Raw genomic sequence first — 21,807 nt, forward strand, 5'->3', positions numbered from 1 at the left:
TATGAGTCAAGGTCTCTTTTCCTACCGCCAGACCTGCCTCGAGATGGAGAAAGGGAAGTAAGCATAATACGCGTGCACCCTTCGGCCAAGGTCGTTCGCTGATTGGGAGGAGGGGAGGGAGGGAGGGGGGTGGGAGGGGAGGGGATCCTCCCGCTGCGGATCCTTCTCGGGAAGTGGATGGATAGGGATAGGAATTTTTTTTTTTATATTTAGGGGAATTGCTCTTTTTATTTTTTTTTCTAAATAGATTCGATTGATCTCTCGATTTGACAATTAAGTGTTGAAGAGAAAGAGGAAAAATTATTTTTTTTGTCGTTCTTTAAATGGGATAGAAAATTGGTTGATTTTGAAAAAAATTTTTTTTTTTCTTTTTTTTTTACGAAATGTTCGTGTCTTGAATCGAGAGGAAAAATCACATCAGAGATGTGAGAGGATGTTACGATGTTTTTTTGCGGAGCAAAACTTTTTCGACTAGTTCGTTTAGAGATAGAGTTTTAAAATACGTCATCGCAATTATGTTATTCATGGAAAGAATAATTGTGTACGGGATATTGTTTAAATGTTAGTTATTGGGTTCTTAACGTCGTGAATCAATAATGTTTGATAATGATTTCTTTTTGTTGATTAATTATGAAGAAATTACTTGTTTTGTTCAATAATTGTGTGTTATGTCAATACGTTACACGTGTTGATTTTTAATTATTATTAATATTGTCCTCCATATTTTCTTATTTCCCTACTTTTTTGTGTGCTGGTTAGCAGCTGATTTTTGCCATTCCTTTTTTTTTTTTTTTTTTTCCGTTAAATCGTATTCAAATTATATAAATATTTCTTTTTATAAATTCTTTCGAATATGAGAATCAATCGAATTGAAACGAAGAAAACAAGCTGGATTAATTTATTGCTTTCCCTTGTTTCTGGTTCAAACAGATTATGGTCAGATATCGTAATTTATTGAGACATCGTAAAAGACATCTCATCACCGATTATTTTTGATTTTATTACAACGAAATTATGTATCGATGATAAGAAATATCGTTGAATCTTAAGAAAATCTTAAAACTTTTGAAAAATCGTTAAATTAATTAATCGGAAAATTTACACAAGTAAAAATACAAGATAGGTTAGAATTGAAAAATTTGTATTTTTATTTTTAAAAACGTTATCGTTAACCATTCATAGAGATCTTTTCCCAAAATAAAATAAAATTATACTACGTTTACAACAGTTTTACCGTACATCGGTAAAAAAGATCAATCCTAGTGAAATAACAAAAAACCCTAATGCACGTTCGATTGCGTCAAGCGTGATCGTCGACTGATCCAAAAAACGAGTGGAGTGGAAAAATCGATCGAGAGGATAAACGTAACAGCATCCGACACCTGTTTTCAACGGTCATCGTTCGTCGAAACGGATGATTTGCAATTAAAAACCGTGACACGGGATTCCGAGGAACTGGTCGAGCCGGGGGAAGATTAGGTTATGTTGCGTAATCTCGTTTAAACGTGTCACGGACACAGATGAAGCAGAAGATGAAATTCATTCGTGCAGAGGTTGAGGTGAACTTTGCCCATCGGGAAACCTGTTCCCAGTTTTAAACTTTCCTGTTTAGTCATTGAATGCCATAGAAACCACATGGTGGTTTTATGCGTTTGGCAGAATTTCATTGCACGCTTTATGCCTTGTTAATTTTTTCCTGCGTCGAATAATTGATTCTTCTTCCCTACTCGAAATTTTCGACCAACATTCGGTTTTTTGATTTTAAACGATACGAGTGAAAATTTTCTTTTCTCTTTTCTCTCTCTCTGTCATTACATAAAGTCTGAAATTTTTGGTGTCATTCGACTGGAGACTGTGATAAAGAAGTTGTAATTTTTTAGACGAATTTAAGGATCAGAATAAATATTTAATTTCATTTCGAGTTATTTAAAAATTTTCAGTTTTTGAAGTTTTTGTTACAGAGTATATGAAAAATTATAATTTTCATTATAGGAATTTTACAAAAATATTCGAATTTCTAAATTTTTGATTAATTTTAATCAATTTAATACTATCGTTAATTCTTCTACTTAATTTTTATAGTCGAATAATTTTATCGAATTTAAAAAGATCGTTCCGTTACTCGTTAAAATTCTACTTTTATCTTGTTACAAGACAGACGGATTTGCAAGGCTGGAATTTAACCTTCGTGGATCAAACTTTCTTCAACGCTCTCTGAGAGAACATCGTCTTTCATCGTCCCATCTTTATCCATTTTCGACAAATCCTATTATTTTTCTCTTTTCACGTCAAAAATCTCTCATTTATATTAACTCAGTATTGACTATGTGATTCGATGAATCTAGTTTCATCGACGATATTGTAATTTTTTCACGTACGCCATTAATTTTTTTTTTTTTTATTTATTGTCTGTGATTCTCGATTAATGTAATATCTCTGATCTCATCTCATCCTGTACTTTGGATCTATTCGTTTTAATTTTAGAAATCAATAATCCTATAATATTATGTATATATATATTTTTTTATATTTTATTATTTAATTATATTATATTATTAATATCTTTTCTTTTTTCTTGAATGTTTGTCGTTCTTCGAAGACTTCTTCTTCTTCTTCTTTTTTGATAATGTCAACAGGAAGTATCGTGATAAGAGAAGAAACTGGTGGTGATTAGATAATCGTAGGGGAAAAAACGTGTCTTTATGTTAAGGAGGTTATATTGACAAGTCGATGGTCAATTAATTATTGTTAATTAATTGAACGAGTCGATGAGCAATTGAGTTAACAGCAAAATAATTGATCAACGATAAATTGACGTAAAATATTTCGTAATTAAATCAGATTTCAATGGCAACAATAAACCAAGTCAAATATTTAAAATTTTTACGTTTTTAAATTTCGGTTCGAACGAAAAACGAAAAAAAAAAAAAAAAAATAGGAAAAATTAGTATAACGTAAAATAAAAAAGATCGAATTCCACGTCATCTTTTTTTGTTTGTCCACGAACAAAACAATTTATCATCATCGTTTCTTCCTTAAACGTAATTAAAAATTTAACATTGAAAATATTGTATATGATTGGTATATAAATATATTGCGAGTGAAACGTTTCAGTTTAGTTAAAACGATTTGCACGCATTCAAGTCATCAGATATTATTAAAAGAGGCAATTCAACCCGTGTCCAAAAGTTGCAAGGTAGTAACGAAAAAAAATTGTTTCATGATTCTTACGTTGCAAATTTCAAACGAAATTAAAACGAAGAAAGAAAGAAAAAAAAAAAATCTTAAAAATTTCGAAATCCAATAATACTAGAGTTCGAATCGAAATATATATATATATCGAATGATATTTCTTCTTCGTAATATTTTTGTAACAATTTATTATTTTATTGTCCTTGTACGTTTTTTTGTATCGGTCATTCAATTTTATTTATAATTACTTTGCACGATAATCCATTAATCCATCCATAATTGAACGATATAATATAATGTTCGTTCGCGGAGCGAATGGAAACACGACCGTTCCGCTCCGTGTTTTGAAAGCGACTCCGTAAAATAAAATTCGGATATTAGTCGGTCGATCGATGTTATTACTTCTCGTGCCGCGGTTCACATTGGTCGTAATATTTCGCTCTCCGAATGTTAAGAATATTACAACAGTATTATTCTTACACATTACTTTTTATTTTAATGTAATTTTAAAATTTTTTTTTATCATTACAATTATTATTAGAATCTCGCATGTTGCGAGATTTTTTTTTTTTTTTTTGCATAATTCTTATCTTGCAAATTTCGAATTAACGAATTTAATATAATTTCGAGAGATTTCGAATAGAAAAAAAAAAAAAATACAAAATATTCGAAAACAGATAGAATTCGAGATGAAAAATCGCGGAATCTTTTTTCTTTTTTTTTTTTTTTTTCGAAAAGAAATTTTTCACGAAATGTTATCAAAAACGAAATGTTTGCAAAATTATAGAAGTACAATTGTTCATTGAAAACTTCGTTTCTTAATTTTCAAAAATAACTGTAGAAAGAAATAGTTGCTCGTTGTGAAAAATAAATTTACTCGAAATAGAGATATTTATAAAATGAATTGTTGAAATGGTAACACAATGGTATGAAAAAAAAAAAAAAAAAAAAAAATAACGAGAAAAACGAATTTTGATGTCAAAATTCGTGGAATATAAATAAAAACCAGTTTTCTTTTTTACAGAGCAGAGTATAATAAAACGATTTTATAGAACGATTATTTTAAAAACCGCTCACGTTCGCATTAGAATATACATATATTTATATACAAGGAGATCTGACGAGGAGGCCAGTCGATCATAAGTTGACAGAGGCAAGTTTTCGTGACCTACCACAAATCATAAACGTCTTGTCTACCAGTGTTTTTTTTTTTTTTTTTTTTTTTTACAATCCTCTCTCGTATTGCAGTTATTTTATTTATTTAAATAAAATTCTTTTATCGCTGTTCAAACTCAATTTTCAACCTCAACAGCAATTGTTGAATAACGTTTATAATAATTAAATTTGAAAGCGGCAATTCTTTCAAAATATCCATTGCAAGTGTAGAATTGGTTATTTAAACAAAATAGAAAATAAATATCTCACGAATGTGCTCATTGTGATCATCGTTCACAAAAAAAAAAAAAAAAAAATATTATTAATCGTGAAACGACACTTTTAAAAAATACTTTCATCATAGAGTTGAGAACCACTGTTGCGTAATCCATGAATAAAAGAGCCGGAAAGGGATTCCTTCGTTTTCGAATATTTCTTTAAAAAATTATTCTTCTTTTTCGCCGTGTACTAAAAGATATTCGAATTATCCGTGATATGAATTCCCCAGTCAAGTTTTCTTTGTTTATTCCCTCCCCCTCCCCCTCCTTCGTAACGGTCGACCATCATGCTCGCACGACACTGTAACTTGAACTTACTATATAAACGAGCTCGCCATTGATTACTTAAGCAAAAGTTGCTTACCGAACCTGTTCAAAAATGTACACCGAAGTTGTGTACAGTTTGTTCGCAATGAAAACTAATAATAGAGATTTATTTTAAACGATGATTTATGATAATTAAGCTTGTGTAAAAAAAAAAAAATTATATTATACACGCGTATTGTACGTATTTTTCTTCGGCATAATTACTTCTTCCTCCTTGTTTTATTTTACTCGTTACGCGCGTCATTTATACCAGGATAAACTCCTCTTTTTAAAAAAAAAAAAAAAAATTAAAAAATTTACTTTACACTTCAAATTAAAATTTATTTATTATACGACAGAAAATAATAATAATAACCGTAAATAAAAAAAAAGACACAAGAATAATCTTATTATAATCTCGTCTCAAATTTTATTCAATTCATCGTTATTGAATAATTAATCGAAGAATTTATCTCCTATAACGTCTTCAATCCTCCAATTTTCCATCCATGCATTGCGTACATAATTGAATACCGGGCAAGAGATCCGTGTAGAACAAAGAAGACAGGCGATTACGATCATATTTACGATTTTACAGATCCTCCTCCTCCTCCTCCTCCTCCTCCTCCTCCTCCTCCTCCTCCTCCTCCTCCTCCTCCTCCTCCTCCTCCTCCTCCTCCTCCTCCTCCTCCTCCTCCTCCTCCTCCTCCTCCTCCTCCTCCTCCTCCTCCTCGATGAGGATGCAACTCGAAAATTTGTTGACGTGTTCCTCGAAAATTGCGCGCCATTTACAGGATCCTTGCTCTTGTTATTTCCCTGTTATTTTCCTTTGATTTGTTATAATTACGGGCAAAAGTTCAAATTCACGATCGTTTATCGTTATTAATTCGTTGTTATAATTTATTTTTTTGTCGTGCGTTTTTCTCGATATAATTACGATATAACAATCGTTGGTCGCGATCTTTTGCGAAAGAAAAACGAATGGATGATATGATAATTACAACGATTGAAAAATTCTGATAAACAAATTAGACGGAGACTCGGAGACACAGTTGTTTTGATCTTAATTATCGTTGCATTGTTCCACGAATCTTATTTAATAATTTTATTTGTTTTCTGTAAGCAATTTTTTTATATATATATATATTATGTAAATAATCGATAATCTTTTATCTTTTGGTGTAACGAGTTTGCCCATTTATGGAAGATTCCATGGCAATGAGTAAACGATATTAAACTTTCAATCGATCGTGGCGGCAAGTAAATAATCTTTTGTTTTGTAATTTTCAATTCAATATAAGCGAGGAAAGAACTGTTTGAACAGTCGAATGAAACGAAATGAATTTTTAATTTTAACAATTGAAGAAAGCAGGCACGCGCCTCCTCTTTCACACCGATAATACTTTATCTCGTAAATAAAGTGGTGTCCGTGTACAATGGTTGTGCACAATAAAGGTATTTTGTTATTATTTATAGTATTTATAATTTTTATAGTCATATATGAAATAACTAACGTAACGATGAAAAATTTTTATGCGCTTTGTATTATTGATTAATTATTGATTAATTAAGTATGTTGCGTAACGTATTTACGTGTTAATATTAATTATACCCATTAATCATGCGTGTATTTATTTGTTGTATAATATACTTACATATTGATTAAATATATATATATATATATATAATATAACATTTGTCAGTACGTTACAATGCATTTTATTATGTAAGAAGATATCACGTTATTACAGTTAACAGAATTAAATTCTATTATATAGTGTGTAATATCGTAAAACAAATGATATGCAAGTAGATCGTAATATGCATTGTACGATAGATAGAACGATATAGTTTCTATATGTATATATATATATGTATACTTTTAGAATCGAAATTGAGAAGTCTCTAAAAAATTTCGGTCACGACTTAAAGTCTCATAAATTTTACAATCCGGTGACTTTCTGACATTTTAGTTACACATCGCGAATATCTTTTGTGGGATTGCAGTTAGATTTCCATATTTCACAAAACATGCAATTTATTTGTTTATTTTAATCTATATATAATTTATATATTTTTATACATTTGTTCAATTGTTCAGTTTAATTAAATCGATTCTTTTTTTTTAAAAAGATTCTGCTTTTTAAAATTTCCACTAAGAAGATGTTAGATCAAGAATGTTGTGAATATATAACAGTTTGTTGAAATAATTTAAAATAATAGATTTTTATTTTCTGGATTTGCACCAATATGATTTTCAGCTCTGATAATATAAATATATTATTAAAAAGAAATAATAAAAAAGAAAAAAAGACAGATTAAGATTGCTTCTTCTGGAACATTCTATATTAATATTCCATATAATTAATCACATATTAATAACATATTGATAATTCTCAATCCCCCTCAAATGAATCATGAAAAGGAAAAAATGATAGCGAAACAAAGTTTTGTTTTTTCTAAAACACCCTATAATAATATTTCATGTTACCCATTGCATGTCAATAACACAAATTGTTACACAAATTTTAAGATCGTTTTAACATCGCTTTTTCTACGATATTCTATATTTGCGATCCATTATTTGCGATATCAACAACTCGAGAAATCAAAAACTCTAGAATTGTAGAAAAGAAAACCACATAACATAAATAGATGATACAAATTGCGTACTTTTCGACACTCTCCGACACGCGATTTACTAATATTAAGTGGATTTACCGCAGAGGCGCGCGCGTCGTATTTACAGTAGCTGTGGTCACCGATTGCAAAATTTAAGGGAGAGTCGCAAAGCAGCTACAAAACTCTTGCCAAACACGCTCGCAGCCCCCTCTACCCAATCTATTCGCGATCTTCCTAACGAACTCAATGAAAATGCGACGACATATAATTGCAACATCTTTAGTTAGCGGATTGCACGCGTGACTGTTTGGCCCCGTGATCCTTTTCGAAAAGATCCTCTTAGTTAATCACCTTGACGTGGTACATGCATCGAGATTTACGTTGTTTACCCGGCCAACGATGTTTAAGTGTCCTTATTGTATGCGGTATTACTTTAAAAGGAAATCTAACCTGAAAATTGAATGAAAACTTGTACATTTTGTGCGATTTGATCAAACGGTATGGAGGTAAGATTGTTTTATTGATGGAAAATCTTTTCAAGGAAATGAAATTAACTATTAAAATATATTTATGTATTTTGTTTAAGAATTTTTTTACATTAGGAGATTAGAAAATAAATTCATAATTAGATTTAAATTTAATAAGAATTGCATGAAACTAAGAAGAATGAAAATTGAATAAGACATTTCAATTTATGATTTTTATGACATTCGATATATTAAGTCTCAATAATCATTTATCGGTAGAACAGTTTTTCACAGATTTTATAAAAAGATATAAAATTTTCTCTCATTGTTTATCAATCATTTGTTTGACAACTTTTTATTATTTTTTTCTAATTGATGTAAAAATCTTAGATGTATACACCTATAAATATATTATAATGTACCTCTCGCTGCATATTAGTTGAAAATAACTGTTCTGCAATATTTATATTGCATCTGTTGCGACTATTGTATCTCTAGATTAGATGATTTTATTTTAATTATTTTGCTATCATTCAATATCATAAAAAATGTTATAAGTGTTTTCGAAAAACTTGTACGTTCAAATTGAAGTTTCGTATTTAAAATATCTTTGTAATATATATATATATATATAATAACAAAAGTAAATAATTACAAAATAGATTGTGATAATAACCAACAGAATAAGAGCGGATCTATGATGACAGGTGTATAATTTGTGTCACGGTCATAGCTTTCATTCTTCAAAGATCGAAATACTTATCCCCTAATTCGAAGATTACGCAATTTTATGGATTACGATTTTTAACTGTCCTTGATTTTCGAAAGTTTTCATTTATATAAGATGTAAATATATATTCATGGAACACTTAAGAAAATAGAATTCTTCGAACGAAAAGAAACACAAAAATCTCAATTGAGGTTTATTTATTGAATTATATTGCAATTGAAATTTACGTTATTTAGATAAATAACTCTGCCTCTGCTACCACTGCCTCATTATTTCTATCTCGTTTCATCATTTTTATTCTTGTAGAATCAACTTCAATTTTAGAAATGGGATATAAGCAAAATTCTTTAACAGAAATGTAATAAATAATTTTTGTTTGATAAATATGAGATCTTTTCATTAAATGATTAAGATATGGTAAGAAAATTGTATTTTTTTAATCATGTTTCCATCCATCTTTACCTTCATCTTTATCACTTTGTGGTAAGTAAATACTGCATAATAGTTGAATTAGTTATGATTCACAATATCTATTTTAACAAAGAGAGATACAATCATTTAATTCCACTCACAGCTTCATGTTTCTTGAGCAGCAAATACAATGTTACATATTCAGAGTAACTCTTCTCATTTTTGAAATAGAAAAAATAAAATTACTAATCGCATTATCAAAGTAGTGAAAAGTAGTTCAAGATATTGAAGTTCCAATTTTAAAGTGTCAAATCTTATTATAACATACAATTATATATATTATTATTATAAGTTTAAATTTTAAGGTTAGAATTTTAAATAAAAATATCAAAAGTTATTAAATAATATTATTGAATACTCAACTATTCAAACGAAATTGCATTATTTTCCATTCGATTACCACTGGAAATTGTCGCAAATTAACTTCAAGTTAAATCAACGTCAATCGTGCGTCTTCCCTTTTTGCGAAACTAACTTGTCGATCGTCATTGCATCGCGGTGTTTTCTAAATTTTTTCAGACGCAACTTCCTTCTGTAATAGCAAATAACCTATGACCTTTTCTTCTCTTAATTACAATAGTGTCCAGTGACCCAAAGTGACAAAGCAAAATCAATTATTCGAAGAAAATGTCTGAAAAATTGTAGTTCCTAGAAATTGGTGGATGTAATTATAATATAAAAATAAACAGAAAGTGCAAAGAACAAGTTGGAATATTGTATTGTAAAAATTGTACAATTTAATTTCAAGCAAAAATATTTCTTCACACATTTATCCACAGTTTGTTCAATGTAATATACAAAATAATTTTAACAATCTTTTTGTAATTCTTTTTGTATAATGTAAAATAAGCCTATCGCAGATTGTAAAATTATTTAAATAAGAACACTATAGGGAGACAAAAATTTTTCGTTGTAAGATCTTTCGTACAAACAATTTCAAACAAAAATATCATATCACCCTGGGCAGCCATTTTGCAAATCTCTTTTTAGAGTCGTACCATCATTGTCTTTACATACCATCAGCATTAAATTACAAATTATATTGAAAAAAATTATGTCCAAATAATTTTCACCAAAATCAAGTTTTAAGTTCAAATAGATCCCACTTCTTATAGCTTTCTTCCTACTCCCATGTAGATAGAAAGTACGTAGCGTGGTGCGATCGAATAGGCCCTCTCAGTCTATTAGGAACGTCGGATCGCGTGTGATCGAGGATCGTGTTTCCTGCTTTTCCTCCAACGATCCGATTTTTTTTTTACCTTAATTTCGTGAGGTGAAAAATTCGTTCATCGAGGCTTAGTTATTAGTTGCGTAATATTAATATTCGAAAAAGAAAGGCCGATATTTTTCATTAATTCATTTGTAAATAAACGTAAATATTTGATTGATTATGGTGTTGCATGTATGACTCGTCGGTATTATCTTCTGCGAGTTGAATTCATTTTTGGTAAGAAAAAAATTGGAAATATTTTTTTTTCCTTTTTCTCGTGAAAGGATGTATTTTTGAGGGATTAGATTTTTTTTTTTTTTTTTTTTAGAAATTGTAAAACGATTATGATGATTGATTAAGGAATGCTGGTTGAGAACCACTGGTCTAGATCTCGAAGCATTCTATGAATCGAGTTTAAAAGTTTTTGTTATTTCTTTTTTTTTTTTTTTTTGGTAATTTTAGAATAAATTGACTAAAATCCATTTGTCTATACGGTAGTAAGTATGCAAATGTTTCGAAATTGAGAATAATAACATAGGGATACTTTCTCAGTGACCAATTTCTCTATAAGAAGGTCTATTATCTAATTTATAAAAAGAGAAAGGGAAAAGGAAAGTTGTAGATTCGATTAAAAAAAAAAAAGGGTTCTATACTTTTCTTATAATATTAAAACGTGTAAAGATTACAAAAGAAAATTGGTAAATAATTTTTTTTTATTTTTTACAATAAACGTAATCTATAATTAAAATAATTTGAATCTTGCAAGTCAAGTTTTTCATCTTTTTTGAACTTTGAAACATTAATTGATTAATTAGAATATCAGTGTTAATTAAATGACAGGGAAAAATAATAATAACAGGCTTATCAACGTTTTTATCTATACTCATTCGTATTCATATTCATATTCAGATGAAAATAGTTATATTATATAATTGAATCAAGTCAATAAGTATATATTTATATTTCCCTTGAAAATGATTTTCATAATTTATTGTTTGAATATTCAACATCAACAAATTAATGAATCGCATAGAAAAATTTCTAAACTTTTAAAAACCATTGTTCAAAGTATATAGACAGATCGATTTCAGAGTATCTCTCTAGTGTATCATAAGAGTTCATCGGGAATGAAGAGCACATACGTTATCGACATTATGCATCTAAGACGGAAAATAACCTTGAAAACTTCTCCGATTCTACGTTTGCTTCTCAACCGGCTTTTCTTCCTATCACGATTCCAACTTGACACAATTACCCGCTATCTTGCCGACATACGTTTCATTCCTCCTCCAATACCTGTAATTTCTTAGACATTATATTAGCTGTTTATATTACATATGGCAAGCTGTATATTGAGAATTTTACAACGAAGCACATTCGTATTATTTATCGTTGTCTCGTGCTACTTATCTATTAAAATCATACTTACGTTATATTCGTTCGTAAAATATTTTCACATTCTTTTTCATTCACTGTTTCGGATCAGTGTTTCTCAACCTTTTTACCATACGTTTTAATAATAGTTGGATTTTCGCCACACGACGAACTCTTTGAGATGAACATTTTTTTATATATTTGTTTATTGTTTCTTTATATACATAATCAAAAAAAAAAAATCCATTTCTCATATATATTCTTCTTATTTCCAAAAATTCATTCAAATTTACCAAAATTTCTTATTCTAACGTACAGAAATATTAATACATTTCTTCTTAATAAATTTCAATTTCAATCGATATTTTTCTACACTTTCGTGCTCGTTTTCGCCTCTCGAATATACGTCAACGTCCTACGCACTTTTTCTCGATTCCTAACCTAACCCAACCTGATCCAACGAGGTGAGGTTGTAATCACATTTCCTGGAATAATCGCGCAAATAAATTTCTTTCGGGAATTACAATCCAGTTACGCGTCACACGTTGCAATTTCACTCCAACTTTTACACGCTACATAACCAGAGACATATTTCCAACCAGTTCCGGGGCTGTCTCTCGATCCTGCGTTTTTGTATTAGCACGAATTCACTTGAAATTTAATCAATGGTCCCAAACAACCACGATGAAATAAATCGTTCTTAAATAAGTTCTTTCTGTGTTTGAAAAAGTGATGTTAATAAGGAAGAGTTTTAATTTAAGAAATTAATTAAATTCAATTCAGTTTCTAAGAGAGAAATAATTTAGAATAATAATTCATCGATAAATAAAGCAAAGAATGTAATCGAATTAAATAATGCAAAAATTCACTTTTTCACGATGGACGAACGAGCTGGACGTACTAATACGTTCTGAAGGTGATCCCCATTCCATTCGAGTGAATAAATAAGTGGATGACGAAGAGTTTTTCGAAGATCGGTTGTTGTTTGTGTTGGTGAGAGAAAAAAAAAAGAAAAGAAAAGAAAGAATCCGTTGGTAATAAATTCATCAAGGTCGAGCAAATCGTGTAGACGCCTGGATAGAAATTACATAATCGCGAAAGTGCAAGAGCACGGTTGGAAAGAGGTCAATGCTCTCTTCTTGCTCTCTTGACTCGTTTAATTTTTGTTTATTTCATTTCTTTGGCTTCGATGTTTCTTTCGTTCTTGAGCAACAAGTTTTTTTTTTTTTATCCATATACTCAAACTTTTGTTGAAACGAGGATATACGTGTATTATTTTTTTTTTTATTTTTGATAAAAATATTATTTATTTAAAAAATTGCATTAACAAAGAGCGCATTAACAATAATTTAATATAGGATATTAAATTGTATAATAGAAAGTTTATACAAAATGTTTATTACACGTATATATTTAAAAATATATACGTAATTCAAATATTTACATGTTACGAACGTATTATTATGATCGCAAGAGTCGCAATTTCAACTTCGATAACCGCGTGCAACTTTCAAATCTGCACGCTTAAATTCGTGATAGTTTGCTTTTATTTAAACCTAAAGAGTTTAGAAAGTTCAGATCTTGACCTTTTCAGCGTAAAATCTAACTGGTGGTGATGATATTTAAGTATCTCGTTTTGTTCCTTTCTTATTCATTTTTCTCGTGATTCTTAAATTCTCGAGAATATGAATATTACGAGTATCGCAAACGATCTGAAAGAGGAAGCCATTTTTTTTTTTTTTTTTTGATCATCGTCCTCTTTTAAGCAGTTATTTTATTACAGATTTTTTTATTTCTCATTTTAATTTCAACGAATTTTTTTTTTCGTGGACAGAATTTTTGAAAAAAGTAACGAAATCGAAGCCCGTAAATCGGGAGTTTTTTTCTACATAAAACGTCATGTAGAATTTTTTTGAATAATTAATTAAACGAGCCTGAAATATATTGTCTCTTCAATTAGTGAAAGGAAGAATGAAACACAACACAATTTCGTCGATATTTATGACAAATAAACGTTATTAGTAATGCTACTTATCGTCTGATGAATTTATTAAGAAAAGAGGGAACTCTTTTCTAGGTTATGTAAGAGTCAATCCTTGTTTAGCAGTTTCCTTTCTTAATTGGCAAATTATTTATTTTTACGATATATTGGAACAAAATCATTGTTAAAAAAAAAAAAACGGAAATGTGTTAATATATTCGTGGAAATGTATGGAACTAAAAAAAAAAAAAAAGAAATTGCAATTTTGCACGTTGTGTCAGATTGTTGCCTCGCCAGAACGAGGATACAAGTAGTATACAAGTACACGTTGAAATTCTAGATATGGAAACAAATATAAAGAACTTGAATTGTGCAAAAATGTCGGTTGGAGCTTTTCAATTTTGCATTATATATTCGAGAAGAATATTGGAAAAGATTTATAAATCGAGCGATTTGTGTACGCATTATTAATCGTAACGTATTAACCAGTGTTTAGGTTATGTTAACTCGTTGAAAAAGTAACTGGTTAAAACGTTTCCAGAATAAAGTTTGCCACTATTATTATGTTTTGAACAAATAGCTTCGACTATTAAATTTTGCACATTGCTGACTTTATAAGCTTTAAAAAGCATCTGTGTCTCTCTTGAAATGGAAATATGAGCAAGATGGAAAACACTTAACAGCTTTGCGTTATGGTTTCACATTTCACACTTTCCAATGTATGCAACCTATTACATGGCTGACAATGGAAAATTACGTTTGGAAATTATGCGAATTGTTGGCATAAGCATTCCTCCTTAAAACGTTTTACGAGGTGGAATCTACATAGAATATGACTCACAAAATTATTCAAATATTCTTATTTATTTGTCTCTTTAATGGAACGATTAATTTTTTTTATTTTTAATAAAATTTCGTGGACGAGATCGATGCTGAAAATTTCAATGCGATTTACAATATAATTTTTAATGGTACAAGATAAATAAGAAAAGATGATAAATAATCTATCACGCTCTGAATATGCATAAATTTTCATTAAAATCAGAATTTTTTAGCTATTTTATAACAAATTTTCTTCTATTATTTTTTTTTTTTTTTTCCATTCCTTTTTTATTTTAGATTAGAAATCTTTGCATAGATTCCATCGTTTCCACATTGATTAAGCTAATTTTTAAGTAAATTAATTGATAATTGAAAAACATAAATTGAACGAGAAATTTCACTTCACTGTATTATTTAATGATCAGTTTCGAGAAAAACAGGCAAAAGCAGGAACAGACGCAATGACTGGCCTTAGAGACCTTATTTAATTTATTTTCATTCATGAAATTTGTATGGATACCTAATATCCATATTTTCGTTTCATTTATTTCGAAAATTTTAATTCTTAATTTCTCAGACAATTAATTAATTGATCATTGAAAATTTTATATACCTATCTATATATTTTTAGAGAATAATTTTTCATTTAATCAAAATTTTATGTTGACAAAATAAATTTGAAAAGTAGAGAAAAGAAAACGAATTATTGAAGACCAAAAATTAATCAATGAAAAAAAAAAATAAATTAATTAAATTTAATGATTAATATTAATAAATCTATGTTTAAAATTTAGCAAGTTTCGAAGAAGAATATTTCGACGTTATAAAAGATCGTTATCGATTCTAATTCCGAAATACACACGTTTATACAATTATTTCCTCCTTACATAATCAAACTCTCGTACTTCCTTCACCAGCCTCAACTTCAAGGAGGTTGAGTAAAAGTTACGTAAAACGAAATTCTTCATAATAAATTAATCATTCTCCAATCATTCCGGATACCGAGTTTCGAATCAATATATATTCTATTCACTTCCTACTTTCTCTGTATCCGATATTTCCACGTGTTAAACGTGGATCACGCTTCCGTAAGAAATCAAAATTCGCGCGCAAAGCAGCCGCCATCTTGCCTTGTCCTTACCTCATTGCCAATGGCAATAGAATGTTCGCCGCGTGCCCTCGCGTGATATCATCTTTTGCTCGTGAATAGGAGAAAAAAAAAAAAAAAAAAATAGCTGACGTGAAGAAAGCGTAGCGGATGTATGTATCATTTGAGGAATAATACGTCGCACTGATCGACCGAAACAGTGGTTCTCAACCTGTGAGAAGAGGGGTTGGAAAGTTTAATCTTTCGATTGAATTTTTTCGGGGATTAATAAGGAACATTTGTATTGGTATTGTAAACGTAGATTTCTGAGAAATATTAAATTCTTTTATGTATCTTATGAAAAAAATGTTGCATTGATAGTAGATATTAATAATTTCTCTCTTGTCAAACGGAGGTAAGAATAATTATTTTCTTTCCTAACTGATAGGTTATATGTTTGCTGAATTACGATGAATTATTGATCAATCTTGACTAATTGATTATCATTTGTTATATTATTGTTAATTGAAAAAAATACATATGCATATTCCTTTCGTTTCGAGAATATAAGAATAAAAGAATTATTAAGAGTCGAACGAATAATTTGAAATATATATTAATGTATGATTGAACAGGTTTAATTTTTAAGTTAGACAAGACAGGGGAAAAAGTTCATAAACGAGAAATCTCGTTTGTTTCGTTGTGATGGACGGATAAAGGGTCAAATGAAGATCACGATTGTTATGCATTGTTCGATTCGAATCATATCCTTTGAATAAAAGAATGGACGCCTGTTAACGTTGATATATCTCGAGGGTATAAATCTTTCGAGACAGACAAGTGTAGAAAAAGTGTAGGAGGAAAATCTTTGGAAAATCTTAATTTTAAGTTTTTTTAAAGTGTTAATATATCGATTTTTATCGGATTAATGTATAAATTTATTGATTTTTAAAAAACAGACACTGTATAAAAAAATTTTATAGGGAATTTGCAACAATTACAGTTATTATTATTATTATTAATTATAAAAAATATATAATTCCAAAGAACGAAATTTATGTGTCAACACCAAATTATATTCTACATCGTTTCTCCATATAATAAATAATTTATGAGCCATTTGATGATTGCATATACATTCTATATATCTGTAAAAAAGCATATATTTACTTTTTCTTTTTTCTCATTTTGCAAATATGTATACAACATAGTTGTTCAATTCATCCATTCGTAATGAAACCCGTCAAAACTCCTACACGCATCCTGTATTCAGTTTCTATATTTGCTATTTGCAAATATTTCATAACAATTTTCTTACATCTATTCTCTCATCTATCCCTAGATTACTCTTAATTCGATTAAGAATTTTTATATACAACATGTAAAGGAAAGAAATTCCTTTTTTTTTTTTTTTATTTCCAAAAAATGATTACTCACCCCCAAGAATCCAATAATTATGACTTAACGCGACAAAGAATCATCCCTGCCTTCGATCTTCCAAATATCTCCAACTAAGAACGGCACTGTGACAAAATAAAGCTCGTTTAAATCACGTATCCGATCAACTCATTTTTCCTCCACATTCACTTTCGATACGTGTTCGAATCGAATAGCATGCGTGAAAGGAAGTTGCGAAGACGAAGATGAATCGTCGTGAAATAGTCACCTCGAAGTCGAAGAATTTAGATCTCACTTGAGAGAAAAAAAAAAAGAAAAAAGACAAACTGCTGCATGCATCGGTGAAACATTCGCGTATTCGAAAGAAAAAATTTCGCAAAGATTTTATTTTCGAAGTTGAACGCGTAATCGTGAGTAAGAAAAATCTAGAAGGAAAGGTAAAACCGCGCGCCGATTTCCCATTTCCATCTCGCGTTCTTTTGGCGACCGCAAATTTTCGAACCGTAACTCGAACGATTCGAACGTCAGAACGAGAGAGATGCACGGCGAGGAGTTAAAAACGCGCCGAATCGAAGGTTTTTGTCTATCGTCCATTTGGAAGGAAACGAGGATTAATTGTGAAAAATGTATGGAGAAAAAATCGAAGTGGAAATTGTGAAAATTAAGAAATAAAAGAAATCTTAGAATTTTCACTTCATCACGTTCAAAAAAGTATCCGAAGACAAGCAACGAATTTGAGGTTAGGTTAAGAAAAATAGTATTCAGGAAAATTATGTCTAAAACTCGTGTCTTTTTTTCTAACAATCTTCAAAATATTCGTAATCTCTTTTCCGCCCTCATTTCAATTAAAATTGTAACAATAAAAATTTTTCATTTGAGAAATTATTTCACGCATTAATCGAAACAGTGTTGATAATACGATCGTTAACAGTTCACAACAAAATAACGAATGTTTTTATTTATGCAATTTCATCATGTGAAAATAAAAGTGCGACGAATAAACGTTCAACAAATTCAATTGTTCGATTTTCTTCTAATATAGCGTTCTAATATAGCATAATCGTGACAACAGATCGAAATGTGTGCCGCGTCTTTCGTCACGTTTCTGTGCCAAGCGTCAAATGTCGAAAATGAAACACGTCTCTTTCTGGAAAACTCGCGTATTAACATCGCGTGCATCGGCTATAGAATTATTGTTAATAGATATTTACTTGATTCGTTGCAATACTCGTATTAAACGATCGGGAAAGCGAATATTGAAATATAGAAATTGACCACTTTCTAAGCGTTCGAATGATAACACAATACGCAGGATGGTCTAAAAGAAACTATAAAGTTTATCTGATGTGCCTTTTTTTTTAAATTTAATTATTACAAAAAATCAAATATTAACTCTAATATTAATTCTAATTTTCTATAATCATATCGCGTTAAACGTTTTTAAAGAAGTCGATTGAAGCAACAAAAGCTGTCTTGGTTTATTAGGCTTATTTATTAAGCAATTCAAGTTTTCGTTAGATAAACCTTTTAAAGTAACAAATTTTATACTTATTTTATATTTATATTTATTTTTACTATTTTCAGATTATAATATTATGATGCAAATATAAATATCATTTTAAATAATTGGACATATATTCTTTTTGAAAATAATATTCAATCTGCTTCGAGTCAACGTTTCTCGATGCGAAATATTCACATCATTTTTACACAGGAAAACGCGGTTTTTGAGGTTAAAGTAACGAGCATCGAGCGAACAATTGAAACGAGGATTTATTGATTTGTTCGATTCGAAATGTTCATTCACTTTATTTAAAAGAGGGACGAGTGACAAAATTGAACGTTTTATTTATTTTACTTCTCGCCAAATACTTTTCCAATAGAGAAGATAAATTTGGTACAAAGTGCGCTATTGGCAATTTCTAGGAGCAATTTCAAACAGAGGGGGCAGGTGAAACCTGCCAAGTTGCGTAAAATGGCAAAGTGCGATGCTTTTTATTTATATAAGGATCAAAAGTGAGGAGAAATTCCTTATTTAAATGACACTTTTATATTTAATACAATAACTCATTGAATTTTGAAAGCCTGGCTTTGCGCCAGCCAATGTTTGTACATTCAAATTATCCTGTATGCATGTAAAATATCATGAGATTATTAATGATGATATTTCTTGTACGGATATGTAAAAGGTTATTTATTAAGTGAAGTGATTTAGGAAGTTTAAAGAATTTTTTTTCCCACATCTTTTCTGATAATGATTTAAATATGTATTCGATTAGCAAAAACGATTTTCAAAACTTTGAAGAATTTTTTTTTTGTCCCCTTAGCTCGTCGATTCTTCGCACGTCTCTTAAATATTGATATTTCAATCGAAGATATCTTATTCTCTTATCAATTCTGGTTGATCCAGAAATAAGGATGTCTCTATAAGAAATTTAAATTAAAATTAACTCTTTTTTGACTTATCAGATCGTTGCTGTTTTTATGATTATATTAACGTTACATTGCGAATTTTTGAGATAACGGAATATAACAGCATGAAATTTTCACCTGGCAGAAGAGAGAAAGAAAAATGAAAAAAAAAATTGACACGATAAGAGCGATCGAGAGAGGCGAAATACAACTACCTTTCATTATGGGAAGCAACCGAGCAATGCTAAGTTTACATCGGTCGTTGACTCGATTCTTTTGAAGAGGAATTTAGATTTTGGTTCTATTGTATCACACCGATATATTTTACTTCCGAGAAATACACAAATTTATACGAACAAATAAAACGAGAAATTTTGTGTTAATATAAAGATACAGAAAAGGATGCGTAAAGAATCATTCTAGCTCATTAAGCGTGTAATTAATTCACACATTCATGTGAACACACTTTTGAAGAATCTTAAAAAAGTTTCAGAGAGGTTAAAATAAGGAATAAGAATAACTGATGCATGCAAAGATCAAGCTTGCGTTAGATGAAGATAGATGGCGCGCGGTACAACGTCTTTGTAACGCGATCTTTTCTTCGTGGAAGACGAAAATATTTTAATATCAATCAAACTGCTCAAGCGGTAGTGATTAATTAATTAACTCACTTTCCCCGAACGTGATGTAAAATTCTCACGGTCTGATAAGTTCTTGCGCTTATAAACTTCATTAAAACATTTCCTCCTTAATTGTTATGTATATTTTATGCACGCATGAGAAAGTCCAGTTACAAAAATTTTAACGTTGGATACATTTTTCTCGAAGAAAAAAATAAAAATTTTCCCCAGCCTCACAAATTGTTATTTATTTTATCATTATTCTGTTCTTTCCACACCATAAAAGATTTCATTCACGATCGTTGATTCCGTAGACGAATATAAAAATTGGTACGCAAAGGTGTTGCCATTCACCTTTCGGTGGTTAAATCGAACACGGTAAAAATGCGATTGGGGGCAAACCGTTTAAGTTTCGCGAACGGGTGTAGATCAGTGTCCTTGCCTGAACTATTATTATCGCCAATTGATGGAGAGCGATCTATTTCACTTGGTTTAGTGAAGAAAAGTTTGCTCGTAAGTTTTACGAGCAATTGTAATATTTGACAGGTTTGCCCAATGGATATTATAGGCAGTAATAGGGCAATTGGAATAAATAGTTGAAGAAAGAGTAGAAAGAGTATTTCATACTCTTTTAATTTGTACGTGGATAGCCAATGACCTCCTTTTTTTTTTCTTTTTATTTCTTCACCAATTCGTTTGAAAGCCATTACGATAAAAAGAAAATTGCCTGTGTAGATTGATATAAACTTTGCAATGATTTACTTATATATATGGAAGTCGTTTTAATGGAGTGCTCATTTTTTGTATTGCAAAATTGTCGTAAATATAAAGGTTTGGAAACTTGAAATATATAGTTGTATAGTATAAAATGGAATTTTTCTTTTTCGAATAATAAGTCAGATTTGCAAGATTAAAATATCTTGATATTAATAAATTGTTATTTCATAAATCGTCAAAATTGTATACAATATATGTCTACATCAACTGTAGACTGAAATTTAGTATGGCGCCAATCTAGAATGAAAAAAAAAAAAAAAGGAAAAAACGAATTTGACGAACGAATAAAAAAATGACACCAATTTTTTACCATATAGTGTTATATTTCTATTGTGCAAACTGGCTAAACATTATCATTAAGGACTGCGAAATCGAGCGTTCTGTTTTCTCCTTCATTTTTCCACTATGCATCAAATCGTGCATGAAATCGAGACTAGTTTTCGTTAATTTTATATATATGTATAAATATATATATATATATTATGGTCACAACAAGTATTTGCATGTTGTTGTACTTATTATAACATTTACATTATATAATTAATTAAATCCATGTACATTAAATAATACTTTCATGCTAATTGAATCTATAAAAATAATAATACTTTGTAAGAAATAATATATACTTTTGTGCCGCTATGTATAGATTTCAAATAAGAAATGTTGAATTACTAGATACAAAAATACAAAAAACTAGATAAACTAATCAATGGAAAAAAAATTCAATTTGAAAGTGATATTATATATATATAGGTTATATATGTTAACACTTAAACTATAGCAAATTAATAATCAAAATAATTTCAAATTCTTTGCCCTCGTCAGATCCATTTTGACGATCAAGTCAATATCGACTTTTATTCAGCCAGAAATATCATTTATACACATTTAATTATTTTCAAAGA

The 21,807-nt window shown here is 29.6% G+C and overlaps 1 protein-coding gene and 1 long non-coding RNA gene across 6 annotated transcripts in view; both read left to right on the forward strand.

The window, feature by feature from the left end:
• The window catches only part of sit (stuck in traffic), a 50,636-nt gene that overhangs the window by 26,075 nt on the left and 2,754 nt on the right, over positions 1–21,807 (forward strand). The window contains exon 1 of one of the 5 annotated variants that reach the window (XM_031920634.2): positions 3,124–3,196. The exons of 2 other annotated variants lie outside the window; for them this stretch is intronic. Coding sequence is in view for 1 of the 3 variants with exons in the window: in XM_003691144.4 (XP_003691192.2) it covers positions 10,626–10,668 (43 nt within the window). In the remaining 2 variants the exon portion in view is untranslated. Of the gene's footprint in view, positions 1–3,123; positions 3,197–7,834; positions 8,060–10,398; positions 10,669–21,807 lie in introns of those variants that run through there. 2 more of the 5 variants (XM_031920635.2, XM_003691144.4) reach the window with 2 other exon arrangements.
• LOC147656270 (uncharacterized) lies at positions 18,863–19,870 on the forward strand. The gene is made up of 2 exons (XR_015294782.1): positions 18,863–19,109; positions 19,651–19,870. It is a non-coding gene; the product is annotated as an uncharacterized LOC147656270 (long non-coding RNA).

This window comes from Apis florea, unplaced genomic scaffold (assembly GCF_048593485.1).
Source record: "Apis florea isolate Af1SG1 unplaced genomic scaffold, ASM4859348v1 contig_37_pilon, whole genome shotgun sequence".
NCBI classification, from domain to species: domain Eukaryota; kingdom Metazoa; phylum Arthropoda; class Insecta; order Hymenoptera; family Apidae; genus Apis; species Apis florea.